Genomic DNA, 17,893 nt, shown 5'->3' with positions numbered 1-17,893 from the left:
TCTTTAAGAAAACTGTCTTGAGGACCTCTGATCCCAAATTTAATTTACACTGGGTTGGGTATTCCCATAATATGCTGTACATCGTATTTACATGGGCCACGCTGGACTTCACTTGTTGGTTTTCCTTGAACATCTGTCTTCCCTAAAGGATCGTAAGCATTTTAGGGGCAAGGACATGTCTCATTTGGCATTGTAGCCCCAGCTTAAGTCAGTGTAACTGGCACTTAATGATTATTCAATAAAACAGCTGCTGAATATGTGATTAATACTTATGGGATGACTCATGGAGTGAGTCCATTCATGATCCCTGTGCCATGCTGTGGCAGTGCTTGGGAAAGCCCCCCATCCAAGCTCTTTCCTGACTGGAAGAGCTACCCTTGCACCCAGCTAAGAGGTGGTAATTGCACTGCAGTGTCCTACCTGACAAAGCCCAGTAATTTCCCCAGGAAAGAAGAGAAACCTATGAAAGGATTTAGTGTTGCATCTGTGCTTGATTCCTGAGTGAGTGAATGAAGGTGATAAAAAAAATTCCTACTGAAAAAAATGTAAGTGTAATGTCACCTAAGATTTGCTTCATGAATGACCAGTGGTTTTGTTATCCACATACCACTTGGCCAGTGGACAAAAATAGTTGTTAAAAAAAAGATATTTATTTGCTCTTGTATTTGGTAACTCTGTCTAAAGTTAGTCCTCATTTAGTATATGTATCCAAATATGTTCTAATTTTCTGTTTAGAAGAAGAGGGAAACAGGAAGATGGACAGGGCCACAAAATACAGGATTTGTAGGTCATTTAAGGAGTCTGGTTACACACAATAGGGAATAAGAGACTATCAAAGATGAACGAAATTATTGGTAAACATTAACTTGTGAACGTCAAAGTTACAAGTGTCTAATCTTTTGGTTTATATTCTGAAATAAGTAGTTGAGTTTTTTTTAACTGTTTATATCATATAGAAATTAGTAGTATTAAAAACTATTCTAACAATTTTCACTAAAAAGACTTCTTAGATTTAGTATAAAATTTGGGAAAGTGAAATCTATTTGAGAGACTGAATGTCAGTTGACTGTATTTGAGAATCTGAATATGAGAGTAAATGTTTTTATTTTCCTTCCTGGGTTTTAACTGGTATGTGCCTTCATACCCTAAATGGTGATAGATCCTAAGAAGAACATTCTAATTTTCATGCATAAAAGATGAAAAAATTTTTTTATTAAGAATCATAGTCTCTCTACTGTTGATTATTGTCTCTCGGGTGCCATCTGGTGGATAAAAACTAAAATGCAGTTTTCTGTTTGGGAATGAGAAGCAAAGATGAGGTTCTGCTAAGAAATCATTAAAGAATATGAACTGAACAGGTTGAAGATTAATTTTGCTTACACTTTTGATGTTCGATTTTCTACCTTAAATAGGCATCCTGGGGTCAGATGTAATGGAGAGAACACTCTAGAGAACAAATCCAGGAGAGAACACGCTCTCCTGGATTTGGCAGGCTTTGAGTTCTGCTCAGATTTCTGACAGTAAATAGCAAGATGATTTGCTTTTGTTTTTTCTTTTCTAAAGAGTTTCCAAGTTAAACGACGAGATTAGCTATAGATGGAAAAGAATCAGATTGTTCCTGGACTTCTCAGTGGCAATACTGGGTAGAACAGAAAAGAGGACGATATCGTCAGTGTTTCTGAGGGAGAATTTCTTTCTTTCTCTAGAGTACTCTACTGAGCCAGGCTCTCTCCTTCAGGTACGAGCAAAATAAAAGCACTTTCAGACATACATAGGCAAGAAAGTTATCCTTTCGTATAAGTTCTCTCTAGAAGAGTTACTAATTTCAATGTCATCTTTGTTAGGCCCTGTGTTTCAGTTTAACTTTAGATATTTTCCTTTTTGGCTATTGCAATTTTGGTGTTCATGTCTTTTTTTGCTTTTTTTGCTTTTTTTTAAACTTGCATATCCATGATGTCTTCTGACTGGTTGTTTGTATAAATGAAGGCAATTCATTTTTGCACACTAATCTGGTAGCCATCCGTCTCATAAGTTCTCATATTGTTTACAGCAGATTTTTAACTGAGTTTATTGGGTTTTGCAGGTATACAGTTATCTATTAATAATAATAATGTACCACTCTTCCAGTGTTGTTACCTCTTACATATTTCTCTTGTCTAATTGCATTGGTTAAGCCTCTAGAGTTATGCTAAATAATAGTGGTGACTGTGGACATAATTGTCTTGTTGTTGATTTTAATGGGAATACTTCTAGTGTTTCCTCATTAAACATAGATACTGGCTTTTAAGAAATATTTATCTTTCCTATGTTGTGAAGATTTTAAAAATTAATTATGGATGTTGAAATTCATCAAATGCCTTTCCAGCATATTTGAAGAAAATTGTATACTTTTTCTCCCTTTTAACCTATTTTATCAGCCAGAATTCACCTGCAGAAAAGTGAAAGGGATTGAAAGGGATTTAATACAGGGAATAAACTGCTTCTGATTCAGTGGAGAGCTGGAGGTGCAAGCTCCTCTGGGAATATCGCCCAAATCCACACTATAGACCTGACCCACCAGGAGACCCGGTCCCCCTGCCATAGTAGGAGGTCACGCCTGCACTCTTAGCTCCAAGAGCACACTGTCTTCGTGTGGTCTGGGAACAAGAAGTTGCTACCAGAATTCTTACCTGCAGGAACATACCTTCTTCTCTCTCATACCTCTGAATAAGGAAACTGATGCTAGAATTGGCAGCTGCAGGGTTTTACTGCATCTGCTGTGACGTGTCCTGGAAAAATGTGCCTCACCAATGTGTCTTCCCCTACTCAGTTGAGTTCTGAAGTGGAATTTCACACAAATGCATCTGATTAGCAAAATAGATTTTACATTGCAAACCCTAACTACAAGGGAGCCTGGGAAATGAGGATTCGGAGCTTTTCCGTCTCTGCAGTATAGATGGCACACCAAAAGAAGCTGAAATAGATGCTGAGTGAGCCAGCGGGTGGTACCCACCCACTGCATAATGGGAAATTATACTGAAACGCTCTTATGATACTGGGTGGGGACAAAGTAGTTTCTTTTAATTCTTCCAATATGTTACTGGATTCTGTTTGCTGAAACTTGGTAAACACTTTCTGCATCAATATTCATAACTAATTTCTTTTTTGTGCTATTGCTGTCAGTTTTTGGTAACAAACATATGTTGCTATTAGAATTTGGAAGTTTTCCACTCTTTATCTCTGCTCTGGAACAATTTAAAATGCATTAGAGGCTGTTTGTTCTGTTAAGTTTCATAATATTAGTCTATGAAGTCCTCTGGGCCTGGTGCTCTTTGGGAGCCTACCATTTTAATATTTTTTCCTTTTTTTTAGGTTTTTAATATTTAATTTAGATTTTTAATTTTCCAACTTTAGTAAGTTGTATTTTCTTAGAGAAATGATCCATTTCATCTGGATTTTCAAATTTATTTGCAGACAATTGTGAGCAAAGTTACCTCCTGTGATTCTTTTTTTTTTTCCTTTCATTTTTCTTATGTATGTTTAGTGGAGCTTTCTTGACTTTAATTCTTGATCATGTTAGCTAGTGATTTATCTGTCTTAACTGGTTAAATTTATTCTTTAGAATTGTCATTTCCCTGTTTTTTATTTTATTTTTTCTTTTATATTTCTTAATTCATTTCTCCTTTTTTCCTGTTCTGATTATTGATTTTTTCCCCATCTTCTTGAGTTGAATGGTTAATTCATTTATTTTTATTCTTCCTTATTTACTAATATAACTACTAAAATTGCTTATTTTCTTCTGAGGATGGATTTAGTTGTATTCCATGGATGATGGTTTGTAGTGTTACCAATGTATTTTAATTAGATTGCAGTTTTAGTTTTCATATTTTCTTTGACTTGGGAGTCTTAAATATTTATGTAATAGAGTCTTTATGTCTTTTCAGTTTTGTGTATGTGGGTGTGTGATCAGAGGATTATATCTGCATTGTTTCTGCTTTTTGACGTTTATTGAGGTTTTGGTGGCCTAAATATATGGTTGTTTTTGTGACAAAAATGCCCCATTTCATGAGTGTTAAAAAAAAAAGTATAATCTATGCTTCCAGTGAATACATTTCAGGATATGCCAATTGGAATTATCTTATCAATCCATCATCTAATCTACTCCATATTGAAAGCTCCTGTCTGTGCCCTTCTTCATATAGTCTCCCCATGGCCTGACAGCCTTAAAGAAGGAAAACAATTCTGCAATAGATGTCTGATAGCTACAGTCCCAAACTCTGCCAAGTAATTGCGCACCCCTGCCTCCCAAGCTAAGGACTAGCCTTTGCAGAAATATTGACAGACAGAGGAAGCAAATCTTATTCATTACACTGACCAATAGCCAAGTCAAGCACACACTTGGCTGTATGTATTTGTTCAAAACCAAAACCTTTCCTTTTTTTCTTTCTTTCTTTCTCTCTTGATTCCACTAAGGTTTCCACCAAGTACTTCCTGCAGACAGATCTGTATCACCCTCTGAGCAATCTTTCAGTGCTGCCCAAGTCAGGGTGGGCTGTCCACTTCCTTGTATTTTCCTGTCCTTGGAAACCTGGTTTGATATCTATAGTCTTTCACTGATAATGGCCCTAACACTTATTGATTTTCCTTCCAATGTGAGCAAGTCATATAGTGTCTTTGTGCTCCAAATTATGCCTATCACTAGACATTTCCTTTCTTTTATATGTTACAAGCACTGTAGAAGGAAATGTCAACCCACTCCAGTATTCTTGCCTGAAGACTCCCATGGACAGAGGAGCCTGACAGTCCATGGGGTCGCAAAGAGTCCGACACCACTGATCCGGCATGCATGCAGAAGCACCATCTGGGGCTTCCCCTGTGGCTCAGCAGTAGAGATTCACCTGCAGTGCAGGAGACACAGAAGACAAGGTTCAATCCCTGGGTCGAGAAGATCCCCTGGAGGAGGGCATGGCAACTCACTCCAGTATTCTTGCCAGGAAGATTCCATAGCCAGAGGAGCCTGGTGGGCTGTGGTCCATGGAGTTGCAAAGAGTTGGACATAACTGAAGCGACATAAGCACCAGCTAGTATTAAAATGTTAAGATTATCTCAGTCTATGTGTAACAAAAATTCAAAAAACACTGGTTTAAAAAATAGTTCTTTTTCTCACATAAAAAGAAGCCCAGAGGTAGCCAGTATATAGCTGCTCAAATTAATATATATAATTGTAAATAAACCTCAAACATTACAGAAGTCCCAACCATTGAGTAATATTTTCTGTATCATTTTCATGATGTAAAATTTCTTAACTTTCACATTTATATAAAGAAATGTTTTTGATTTAAAATTCTCAAGTAAGAGTAAATACGTCATTGAAAATTTATTGTGCTCCTATGAGCTAGGAGTTCCTGACATCTTTTGGTATAAATCCAAGGGAATATATATGTATGATACATGAGTTTAATTTTCTATCCAACTGTAGAAGAATGACCCTGCGACATCTTCTGAAATTAATTTTTAATGGTAGGTTCATGTTCATCAGATGGGTTTGAATTTTCAGGGAAAATGGCTCTATTGGGATTAAGGGGTGTAGTCATAAAACTGTCAACCATACTAAAGATTTTTCACTTCCTAAGGCTGATTTGAAAGATGTAAACCTAGGACCACCCGAACAAAAATAACCAACATCCATTCAAACACAAGTGATTCTCTTCTTTATTTTTACTTTTTTCCCAGGGGGAAAAAATATTTTTCAAAAGATGAAAAGAGACTTAGAGGTTTTTTTGTTTGCTTTTGTTTTTGCTTTAGGAAAATAAATTTTAACTATTAAGTTAGATCCAAGTCAGATCCAGGCTTGATGCTTGGCTCTGCCATATTCTAGCTGTATTATCTTAGAAAGTTTATTGACTAAGATTCTCAAACTTCATTTATTTTTAGCAAAGAGTAGTTATGTGTGTTGATAAGAGTGTTTGGCACCAATAGGTCATCGAAAGTGAGAATTATTATTTTTAAAGTAAATATTCACATTTTCCCCTTGTATCTAGACCTACTCTCAAATTGTCGTGACAGTTTCATCTGATGTAAAGATCCACTGTTGTTGCTTTGGCTGTTGTTGTTGTTATTGTTCAACAGTAAATATTTCTGGCCCACCCCTAGGGAACTGACAGCCTGTTGAAGAGTATATGGTTAAGGAACTCTAATATTACCAAAGAACTATAAAAAAAGAGCTGAAAGACTGGGAACTCTTTAAATCACTTTCTCTTTTCAGTTTCTAAGAGTATAGCTGTTTAAACAATTGAACATTTTGCATGGGGATAGTCATTTAATGGTTAGTAGAAGGCGTTCAGCTGTTTTTATGAAATGAAAATTGTTGAGAAGTTATCATCTTTTACATAGGTAATAGGGCTTGCCTGGTGGCTCAGTGGTAAAGAATCTGCCTGCAGTGCAGAAGACCTGGGTTCAATCCCTGGGTTGGGAAGATCCCCTGGAGAAGGAATCTTGAATGGCAACCCACACCAGTATCCTTGCCTGGGAAATCCCGTGGACAGAGGAGCCTGGTGGGCTACAGTCCACTGGGTCACAGAGTCGGACACGACTGAGTGACTAACGCTATATAGGTAACATCAGTTAGCTTGTATTCTAATTTCTGAAGTCAATATGAGACAACCTTATTCTAGCCCTGTCAAAACTGACAATACTGATGAATTCTATAGCTCATCATACAATTATCCATTTGTTAGTGTTTAAGAAGATAATACAAATATTTTGTTATTAATTAAGCTTTATATAAAAGAATAAATCCAATACCCAGGCATAAGAGTATATGTGATTTTGCTTAACTGTCTGGAGCAGTTCCACACATTTTCAGCATATTATTCTGTGACTTTGGAATGGATCATAACTGTTTCATCATGCAATAGTGATCTCTACATAATTATTAAGACAAAACAGTTGCCTCTTCTAAGTCCTTGTTTCATAATCTGACTTCGTGCTAGTTGCTTCAGTTGTGTCTGACTGTGCGACCCCATGGAGTGTAGCCCACCATGCTCCTCTCTCCATGGGATTCTCCAGGCAACAATACCGGAGAGGGTAGCCATGCCCTCCTCCAGGGGATCTTCCTGACCCAGGGATTGAACCCAGGTTCTTATGTTTCCTGTTTTGGCAGGCAGGTTCTTTATCACTAGCCCCACCTGGGAAGGGGAGCCCAAATTGACAGCCTTCTTCTGTCTTCCTGTCTGGAGTAAGTGTGAGAACTGGAAAGAAACAGATGACATTATCTCTATTTGCAGATAATGTAATTGTATAAAGGGAAACCCTAATGTAAAAATATGAAATTAAGAAATCATTCTTAATTGTACAACCAAAATTAACAGAATTGATTAAAGTAGCAATATAAAAAACGAACAAAGAAAAATCAAGAGTGTTTATATATCCAAAGAATAACACTAGAGGATATCAAGGGAGGGTAAATCACACCTGTAGTTGCAATAGAAAATTATTAAAACCTAGGAATAAGCTTAAAATACTCATTCCTCACAGGTGCAAAAGTAGGCTTGAACAAATGAAAGGCCTTTGTTCACGGGTAGGGCACGTCTACATCATACATGTGTAAATTCTTCCCAAGTTAAGAAAACATTTAATGTAATTCCATTAAGAATATTGAGATTCTTCTCTTAAAGTAGACTCTCGATTCTAAAGTTCTTTGGGGGTCAGGAAAAGGCAGAAAAATCCCATAAAGAACAATGAGAGGAACTAGCCCTGTATGATACTAAAACATTTTATCATTGCCCTATAAATTTAAAAAGGCGCTTTCATTGATACATCACTAGATATACAGAATGACAGACTAGAATAAAAAATTTAACATAGAACAATTATATGGGAAAAGTGATACCTCAAGTCACTGGTGAAAATATACTGTTTTTAATAAATGTTTTTGGTATAACTAGATAGCCACTTGGGAAAAGTAAAATTGAATCCATATTTCATCCTGGATACCAGAATGAAATCCAAATAATCCAGACATCTATCTGTAAAAAATAAAACTGCAAAAGAAAACAGATTCATTTCTTTATAAACTGGAAGTGAGAAAAACCTTTCCAACTATGATTACCAATCCAGAAGCACCAAGGAAAATCATAAAACACTGACAGACTTGACTCCATAAAAATAAACTTTTCAAAGCAAAGGGGGAAAAAAGCAAAAGTCACTAATCAAATTAAAATCCAGAAGAAAATATTTGTAATTTATATCAAAAAAATCACAATCACTTAAGTGATAAAGAGCTCTTAAAAACTGGAAAGAGAAAGACCAAATACCATTGAGGAAAGATATGAACAGAATTTAAAGAAAAAGCTGATGTCCTTCAACTTACAAAAAAGAGCTTCATTCATACCAAGAGAAAGGCATATTAAAATTACTTACACATACTATTTCTCACCTATTGAGACTGTCTAAAATACAAAAATTTGAAGAACTGTGATGGCAAATAATAAGGAAACAGGCACCCTTAGGCAAAGCTAGTGGGAGTGCAAAATGGTACAACTTTCTATGGAAGGGAATTTAGCAATATCTAACTACATTGCCTTTGCATTTATCATTTGACTCAGCAATTCCACTGAAGGTACACTTCCCCAGATAGGAAATACTAATGATCATTACTTGTGATGGCGTTCAGGGCAGGCCAACCCAAAGTATGCTACTTTGACATATTGATTGTTTTGAATTCAAGTTGAGAAACAGCCAGTGCAAGAAGGACATTCTGACCCTGCCCTCCTCCCCCTGAAATCAGGAAATAAATCTCCCATCCGAAAGGCAGCCTCTGAGCACCAGGGCATGGGACATCTTTATGTCCAGGGATAGAAAATTCAAGACAGAGATGACTCTGCTTCGTTTCTTCACTCATTAGTACCCAAGCCTAAGTGTCTTTGTCAGTTCCTCACAAAGACATCTACTGTTTCTTTTCTAAACAATATAAAGGCTGCCTGCTTTAGTCATTTCTTTGAGTCTCACATTTCCATGAACTCCCATATGTGTGGAGTTAAAATTTGACCATTTTCTGTTAATCTGTCTCATGTCAATTCAATTATTAGACTACAAGAATAACCTAGAAAGGCAGAGGAAACAAATTTCTTCCCCAACACTGTAACTGCAAAAGACTGGAAATAACCTGTCCTTAGTGTGTCAATAAATGACTGAAAGTGAAAGTGTAGTTCCTCAGTTGTGTCCAACTCTTTGCAATCCCATGGACTGTACCCCGTCGGGCTCCTCTGTCCATGGGATTCTCCAGGCAACAATACTGAAGTGAGTTGCCATTGGCTTCTCCAGGGGACCTTCCCAACCCAAGAATCAAACCCAGGTCTCCTGCACCGAAGGCAGATTCTTGACTGTCTGAGCCACCAGGGAAGCCAGATGGATGACTGGCTGAGTGAAATACGAGCATTGTGGTTGTCGTTCAGTCGCTAAGTCGTGTCTGACTCTTTGTGACTCCGTGCTCAAATTCATGTCCATTGAGTTGGCGATGCTATCTAACCATCTCTTCCTCTGCCACCCCCTTCTCCTTTTGCCTTCAATCTTTTCTAGAATAAGAGTATTATCCATTCATTTTTTAAAAATAAGGAATATTTCTGTGAACTTACTTCAAGGAGTTACAGAATCAGTTCAGTCAGTTCAGTTGCTCAGTCATGTCCGACTCTCTGTGACCCCATGGACTGCAGCACGCCAGGCCTCCCTGTCCATCACCAACTCCCGGAGCCTACTCAAACTCATGTCCATCGAGTCAGTGATGCCATCCAACCATCTCATCCTCTGTCGTCCCCTTCTCCTTCCGCCTTCAATCTTTCCCAGCATCAGGGTCTTGTCCAGTCCAAGAGACTCTCAAGAGTCTTCTCCAATACCACAGTTCAAATGCATCAATTCTTTGGCACTCAGCTTTCTTTATAGAGTTACAAGATATATTAAGTTAAAAAGAGTAAGGTGTAGAGTATTATATATGTGCTATGAGTGGAATTGTGTCCTCTAAAGAGATATGCTGAAGTCCTAATGCCCAGTATCTCTGAATGTGACCTTATTTAGAAACCAGGTCTTTGCAGATGTAATAAAGTTAACATCAGGTCATATGGGATTAGAAAGAACCCTAATCCAATGACTGGTGCCCTTATAAGAAGAGGGAAATTTGGACACAGAGACACAGACACACAGGAGAGAAGGCCATGCAACCATACAGGCGACGACTGGAGTAACGTTTCCACAAGCCCAGGAATAATACTTCAGGTAACCAGAGATGGTAGGAGAGAGGCGTGGAACAGATTAACCCATTCTGAGTAGGGAGGAACTGAGGAACCAGGATCAAAGCCTGGCTGAGATGGTGGAGGAGATAATGAAGGTTATGAGATTCTTAACTGTTTTGTTTTGGGGAATTTTTCATCCTAACAAAACAGGAAAAATCTTAAAGCAGGTATTTTGCATATTGTTGCCACATTCCCTTAAGAGTGTCCAGTGGCCTCCCCATTGTCAAATCTAACCATCAGTTCTGTTGTCATGTCACAACCTCTGGGCAGCAGAGCACAGTTGATCATCCTCTCCTTTTTGAAACACTTCCTTCCATAGGATTGCAGACCTCCCCCCTTCTTACTGACCTCTCCCACCTTCCACGTCATATATGTTGGAGAGTTCTAGGCCTCACTTTCCAGACTCCAGTTTGTACTCTTCCTGAGCAGCCTCATTAGGTCTTTTACGATATTTTCTACATGGAGATGAAGACCAAATTCATATCTTTAGCTCCAGTCTTTGTCCAGGGCTCCAGCAGCATTTATCCATCTGCCTGTTTAACATTTCTACCCAGAGGATCTCTGGAGTCAGGCCACCCAAGCTTGTATTCTAGTTCCCACCTGTATGATCTTGTGTTACTTAACTATATCTGTGAGATGAAAATGATAATAGTACCTACTTCTCTAGATTATTTAGAACAGTGCTGGCACAAAGTAAATGTTCAGTAAATATGCTGTTTACTTGTTTGAAGTCACTGCTAGAAGTTTGGAAAGAAGGAATCTTGTGTGTTCACCTGATTCAACAGTTAATTTTCCAGGGCTGGCAGCTGGATATTGACTGAATGAATGATTTGATGAATGGATGAATCCATTCCTTTAAAGGAAGAAAATGCAAGGTAGCACAAACTAGCTGAATTGTGACTGGTTGCACATGCCTTGACTGGAGAAGTCATCTCTGCCTTTCCCCCCGCCACTTCCCAACACTGTATCTTTGGAATTTCTCTTCTCTTTGGCCAAGTCCTCGGAGTGGGCCATTCCTGCTTCTGATATCTGATGGGGTGGGGCATGCTCTGTTTTGTTTGTTTGAAAATGTGAAATATCGTTTATTGTTTAGGCTCATCAATCATGTTTTTTTCACTTTATACTGTTTCACCAGAACTTAACAGAAACCTACAAAAGTTCTATTTTGTAAAGTATCTATCTTTGTTTTTTTGTGAAGTTGCTCAGTCGTGTCTGACTCTGCGATCCCGTGGACTGCAGCCTACCAGGCTCCTCCATCCATGGAATTTTCCAGGATGGAAAAGAGTACTGGAGTGGGTTGCAATTTCCTTCTCCAGGGTAATCATCCTGACCCAGGGATTGAACCCAGGTCTCCCACATTGCAGGCAGACGCTTTACCGTCTGAGCTACCAGGGAAGCCCAAAGTACCTATATCTATGAATATATCGATACCTATATATATAATATATATATGACATGAATAAATTTAAGTATGACAGCGAAAGAGAGTGAATTTTCCTGGTAGTTAGGGAACCGGGGGCGAGGAGAAATATTTTTGCCGAGTAAGAGTAGATACATGGACGGTGATATATCAATACTACCGCGCCACACAGCACGGCACAGCCCACCCCAAGGCCCGGTCCCCACCCCGCCCCAGGCCCCCGCCCCTCGGCCCCCGGCCCCCGGCCCCCGGCCCCGGGTCCCGGGTCCCAGGCCCCCGGCGCCGGCCCCCGCGCCCCGCCCCGGTTCCGACCGCGCCCCGCCCCAGCCCCCGCCCCAGCCCCGGTCCCCGCCCCAGCCCCGGTCCCCGCCCCAGCCCCCGTCCCCGCCCCGCCCCGGTTCCGGCCCCGCCCCGGCTCCGGCCCCGCCCCGCTCCGGCCCCGCCCCGCGCTCCGACCCGGCCCCGCCTCGCTCCGGCCCCGCCCCTGCCCCGCGCTCCGCCCTCGCCCCTGTCCCGCGCTCCAGCCCCTGTCCCGCCCCAGCCTACGTCCCGCGCTCCGACCCCGCCCCGCGCTCCGGCCCCGCCCCGCTCTCCGGCCCCGCCCTGCGCTCCGGCCCCGCCCTGCGCTCCGGCCCCGCCCCTGCCCCGCCCCCCCCCCTCCCCGGCCCCGCCCTGGTTCCGAACCCGCCCCGCCTCGCCGCTCGGCCCGGCTCCGCCCCGCATCTCCGTCGCGCTCTGCATCCCTGTGGAGGAGCCCAGCCGCCCCGGCAGAGCCCGGATCTCCGCACGACCGAAGCCCGCCACTCCAGACCCGGGTGGCCGCCGCTGGAGCGCGCGGCGCGGCGTGAAAAGATGGCCGCCCTGACGACGGTTGTGGTGGCGGCGGCGGCCACCGCCGTAGCCGGGGCTGTGGCGGGGGCGGGCGCGGCCCCGGGAACCAGCGTGGGAGCCGCGGTGCCGCAACAGGTAAATAAATGGAGGAGGCAGAGGTGGGCCTGAGGGGGCTGCTGGCGCCGGAGGCGCGGGACGGGTCCCCGGCTGAACAGGTGTCCTCTGCAGCGCGGCCGGGAGGCGGGAGCCGCGGCCGTTAGCCTCCCTTCGCCCGGGGCCTGGCGCTTGCCAGCCTTGTGCTTTGTTCGCTCGTGCATTTTTAACTGCTGTTACGGAGCCCCCTCCCTGGTTGTTTGGGAGTGGAGGAAAGTCTGGGTGGAAACCCTGGCTCTGCCTCTGTGATAGGAACACACTTAACCTCTCGTGACTCCGTTTCTTCTCTAAGCGTTGGATCTGATCATACGCACCTTCCTGAACCCTGCACCTTGTCTGGGAAGCCCCTGGTACAGTGCTTGGTTGGAGAGAGAGTCAGTGCCCAGTGGCTGATGGCTGCTCTATTATTGTGTCAGCGCTGGGAACACAAGGAGGAATCAAACTGGGATGGTCTCCGAGGCAGATGTGTTTCCAGAGATCTCCTTGGGACCCCTTTCTCTGCAGTAAGGATTAGGAGATTCCCGGAAGAGGATCGTTGGAGCCAGCAGCTCTTGTCAAAGATCTCGACTCCTCCGCATTCTCTCACAGCCCACACCCAAAGCACAGGCAATTCCTGTCTGCCCTACCTTCAGAATAAGTCAAGAATCCCACTTCAAGCACTACTACCCATGTCCACGCCATCATTTCTCCCTTAGCAGAAACACTTTCTTAGTTGGTTTCTATTCATCCACTCTTGCCTTCCTGACATATTCACAACAACCAGACCATTCAGGAATGACACTTGTCTGCCCAGATCCCTCAGAGTGAAAGCAGACGTTTTCACCATGTTCCACACCTTAGACTCTACAGGGCCTCTGAGCTGCCCCCAAGATCTCCCTGTCACCTCATCTCCAGTCCCCTGCTCTGGGTCTGCTGCAGTCATACTGGCTTCCTGTGGTCCTTCAGACAGGCGAGCACACTCCTGCCTCAGGAGCTTTGCAATTGCTGTTCCCTCTGCTTGGAATGCTCTTCCTTCCTGGTCTCACGGCCAGCACCATCTCCACCTTCAGATATCTTTGTTCAAATGCAATCAGCTCAGTGGTTCTTTCTTTGACCTCCCCAAACTGAATCCCCTTACCTAGCACGCTGTTCTCTTTTTAGGTTTTTTCTATATCCTACTGAAGCGACTTAGCAGCAGCAGCATAACACTTATTACCCTATAATATACTACATATTTTATATTCATTTTTTGTGTGTTGTTTTTCTCCTCTCCATCTAGTAATGTAAACCCTGCCCTCTATGAGGGAAGAAACTTTTGGAAATTTTATTCACTGTTACATCCCCAGCACCAAAAACTGTGCTGCTTTAGTCCAGAAGCGTAGTAGACACTCCCTAAATGTTTGTGGATTAGTCCAAACCTGAAGGAAGGCTGTTATGAGCTGAGGACAGCTTCCATCATTTTCTTCCTCTAAGGAGATTCAATATCTTTACATATTTCCAGAAATTCCACTTCATCCTGGTTTGCATTTCTCACAAGTTGCTTAATATTGTTACTGATGCACACTCCTGCCCACTACAGTGGTTCTCAGAGGTTTGCCTTCCTCAGTGTTGGATCAGAATCACCTATGGAGCTGTTTCAACTGTCCCTTCAGCCCCTCACATTTACCAGTGTCTGGAGACAGTTTGGGTTGTCACAACTGCAGGTGGACTGTGGAGAAGGCTGTGTGTGCTACTGGCATCTAGCCGACACAGGCTGAGGGACAGTCCCCCACAACAAAAAGTCCCCTGGTTCAAAATATCAGTAGGGCTGAGGTTGAGACACCCAATTTTATATGCTCTCACCAATTTAGAGAAGGCAGAGCCTCATGGTTGGCTATTGTGGTAGTAGCGAGGTAGAATTTCTCAAGGGTGTTTGGGTTTTAAAAAAGAATTAGAATCTCTAGCAGATTGTGACTTTTGAGGAGTTTATGTGTTATCCTTCTTTGTACCCCCCCCAACATATCACACACACACACACACACACACACACACACACACGCACATTATAGACTCAGATTCTGTAGCCCCGCCCTGGACTTGAATACTTGTCGTAGGAATTTGTGAATCTGTGACCCTGACATTGAAACCGCTAACGTGTTTCTGAGAAGAGATCATTTTCCTCGTGACAGCCTCATGATATTAGAGGTATCTGCCAAAATACTGAAGTTCCTAGATTAGCCTGCCCGGGCTTCTGTGACAAAATACCACAGACTGAGTGATTTAGATTACAGAAATATATATATATATTTTTTTACACTCTGGGAGGCTGCAAAGATCCAGCCGAGATCTTGTGCAAGATGAGGGAGCTGTCGGGGTTGGTTTTTGGCTTGTGAACAGTTGCCGTCTTGCTGTGTCCTCACATGGCCCTTTGTGTACATGCAGAGAGAGAGTTCTCTGGTGTTCCTCTTCTTGAAAGGACACCAGTCCTGATGGATTAGGACCCTATCCTTATGAGCTTATTTAACCTTAATTACTTCCTTAAAGGCACCACCTCCAAATCTAGGGCCTCCACATGTGAATTAGGGGAGTGGTAATTCAGTCTATAACAGTTCCCTTAAATTATTTTGGAACAATTATCTTTGAAGTTTTAGGACTATTTTATATTTTATTTTATAGCCTCCAGAGAGTGTGAAATCTTCTCATTCATCATTAGGAAAAGTAATAATGTACCCTATCGATGTATTTTAATGTTTGTATATTATTTGTTCATAATTCCTCTCAGCCATTGCTTTTCAAGACCAAAGACTACTAATTTCTTGATTCTCCTCTTAGATGCCATCTCCCTCTTGATCTTTTTAGCACGTTTAATTTTGACTTTTTTGAAGTATCTCTGGCTGCATCACACAAGTGTATGTCCCGGTTTTGCTCCAGAGTAGGGCTGTGTCCTCTCTTTGTCTCTAGTGCCCTCTCTGTGATGACCTGTATGTAATGGCATTCGGCTGACTGGAGTGGTCCTTCAGTAATAACCACATTACTTTTCTGACTTTACATAATTACTCAAAATGGATTTCCTCTAGAAGATCACACAAATGAATAGAGCTGTGTGTATATCCAGGTGTGGCAGAGTGAAGAATTCCCCACCCCTCCCATATACACCTTTTTTTGGTCTTCTTTTGACATTTCCCTTAATGTTGTTAATACAACAAATACAAATAATACACAATAAACACAAATAGGGGAGGGGGAATCCTTTGTTATTAATATATTTTTACAAGCAAGCCTGTCCCACACAGCTGCTTGGACAGTCCATCTCTTCTCTACTCCATGTCAGTCAGTCATTTCCATCTGCCTCAGACACAGTGGATTGTAAGTCAGTGTGCATCCTCACTGTATCACTATGTTACCTCAAGGATAGTCACATCCTAACCCCCAACACCTGTGAACATGTGACCTCATGTGATAAAAGGAATTTTGCAAATATGATTAAGTTGAGGCTCTTGAGGCAGGGAGTTTATGCGGGATTATCTGGGTGGGCCAGTGTATTCATGGAGAAGGAAATGGGAATCCACTCCAGTACTATTGCCTGGAAAATCCCATGGACAGAGGAGCCTGGTAGGCTACAGTTCATGAGGTCGCAAAGAGTCGGACACGACTGAGCAACTTCACTCTACTTTCCAATGTATTCACAAGAGTCCTTGTGAGAGGGAGCAGGAGGATTAGAACCAAGAGGAGATGTAATAGTGAAAGCAAGAGGGCGATGCGATATGAGGAAGCGGCCATGAGCCAAGGAATGAAGGTGGCCACTAAAAGCTGAAAAAAGGTAAGGGAGTAAATTTTCTGGGTCTCCAAAAAGAATGCAGTCTTTTCAACACCTTAATTTTAGACTTGACCTCAAAAACAGTAAAAGAATAGCTTTGTGTTGTTCAAGTCTCTTAAGTTTGTGGTGAACTGATTTTTTTGGTAAGTTTGTTGTAGTAGTGATAGGAAATGAAAACAACCAGAGAAAGCCTAAGAAGGCCTGAGCTCTCATCTTTGGCTGACCTTGAAACTGTGCAACAGGAAATGAAGGCTAAAGTGGAGTTGTAAACTGCTTGCCCCAGTATTGATGCCATGTTCCAGCTTGCACACAGACCCTCTCAGCAAAGTGTGGGGACTTAGAGGTGAAAGACATCTAAGAAAATCTTTGACCAACCAATCATTCACTGACAACTAAGCTAACAAAGCAGAGATTTCAGTGCCACACAAACAAAGAATCCAGACTTTACTGAATTAGTTCAGAGAAATGACTGAAAAAAACCCAGCAACAACAGCAGACCTTGGAAAGAGGGGAAAAAAATCTCATTTTTAGTGTTGCCACATTATATATTATTTAAAGTATTGAGTTGCTGACAAATTATGAGATATGCAAAGAAATAAGAAAATATGGTCCACACACAGAAGAATTAAAAAAAAAAAAAAGAATAGTAAAAAGAAACTGTCCCTTAAGATGACCGAATGTTGGAGATAATAGACAAAGATTTTAAATTATTGATTTAAACATGTTCAAAAAGCTAAAGAAAACCAGCTCTAAAGAAATAAAAGTATGAGAATGGTATCTCACCAAATAGAAAATATCTATAAAAAGAGACTGGAAAAGGTGAGCTTTCAATCCAATCCCAAAGAAAGGCAATGCCAAAGAATGCTCAAGCTATTGCACAATTGTACTTATCTCACACACTAGCAAAGTAATGCTCAAAATTCTCTAAGCCAGGCTTCAACAGTATGTAAACCATGAACTTCCAGGTATTCAAGGCAGAGGAACCAGAGATCAAATTGCCAACATCCATTGGATCATCAAAAAACCAAGAGAGTTCCAGAAAAGCATCTATTTCTGTTTTATTGACTATGCCAAGGCCTTTGACTGTGTGAATCACAACACACTGTGGAAAATTCTCAAAGAGATGAGAATACCAGACTCCTGACCTGTCTCCTGAAAAATTTGTATGCAGTTCAGGAAGCAACAATTAGAACTGGACATGGAACAACAGACTGGTTCCAAATCGGGAAAGGAGTACATCAAGGCTGTATATTGTCACCCTGCTTATTTAACTTATATGCAGAGTACATCAGGAGAAATGCTGGGCTAGATGAAGCACAAGTTGGAATCAAGATTGCTGGGAGAAATATCAATAACCTCAGATATGCAGATGACACCACCCTTATGACAGAAAATGAAGAAGAACTAAAGAGCCTCTTAAAGAAAGTGAAAGAGGAGAGTGAAAAGCTG

At 41.7% G+C, this 17,893-nt stretch overlaps 1 protein-coding gene across 1 annotated transcript in view; it reads left to right on the top strand.

Moving 5' to 3' along the window:
• The first annotated feature begins 12,365 nt into the window (after positions 1-12,365).
• The window catches only part of CCDC112 (coiled-coil domain containing 112), a 31,972-nt gene continuing 26,444 nt past the window's right edge, over positions 12,366-17,893 (top strand). The window contains exon 1 of the mRNA XM_027971452.3: positions 12,366-12,651. Coding sequence (XP_027827253.2) covers positions 12,538-12,651 — 114 coding nt within the window. The 5' untranslated portion in view covers positions 12,366-12,537. The remainder of the gene's footprint in view (positions 12,652-17,893) is intronic.

This window comes from Ovis aries, chromosome 7, assembly GCF_016772045.2.
Source record: "Ovis aries strain OAR_USU_Benz2616 breed Rambouillet chromosome 7, ARS-UI_Ramb_v3.0, whole genome shotgun sequence".
Lineage (NCBI taxonomy): Eukaryota > Metazoa > Chordata > Mammalia > Artiodactyla > Bovidae > Ovis > Ovis aries.
The sequence above is the reverse complement of the archived record's forward strand: the minus strand, read 5'-3'. Positions and strand labels throughout refer to the sequence as shown.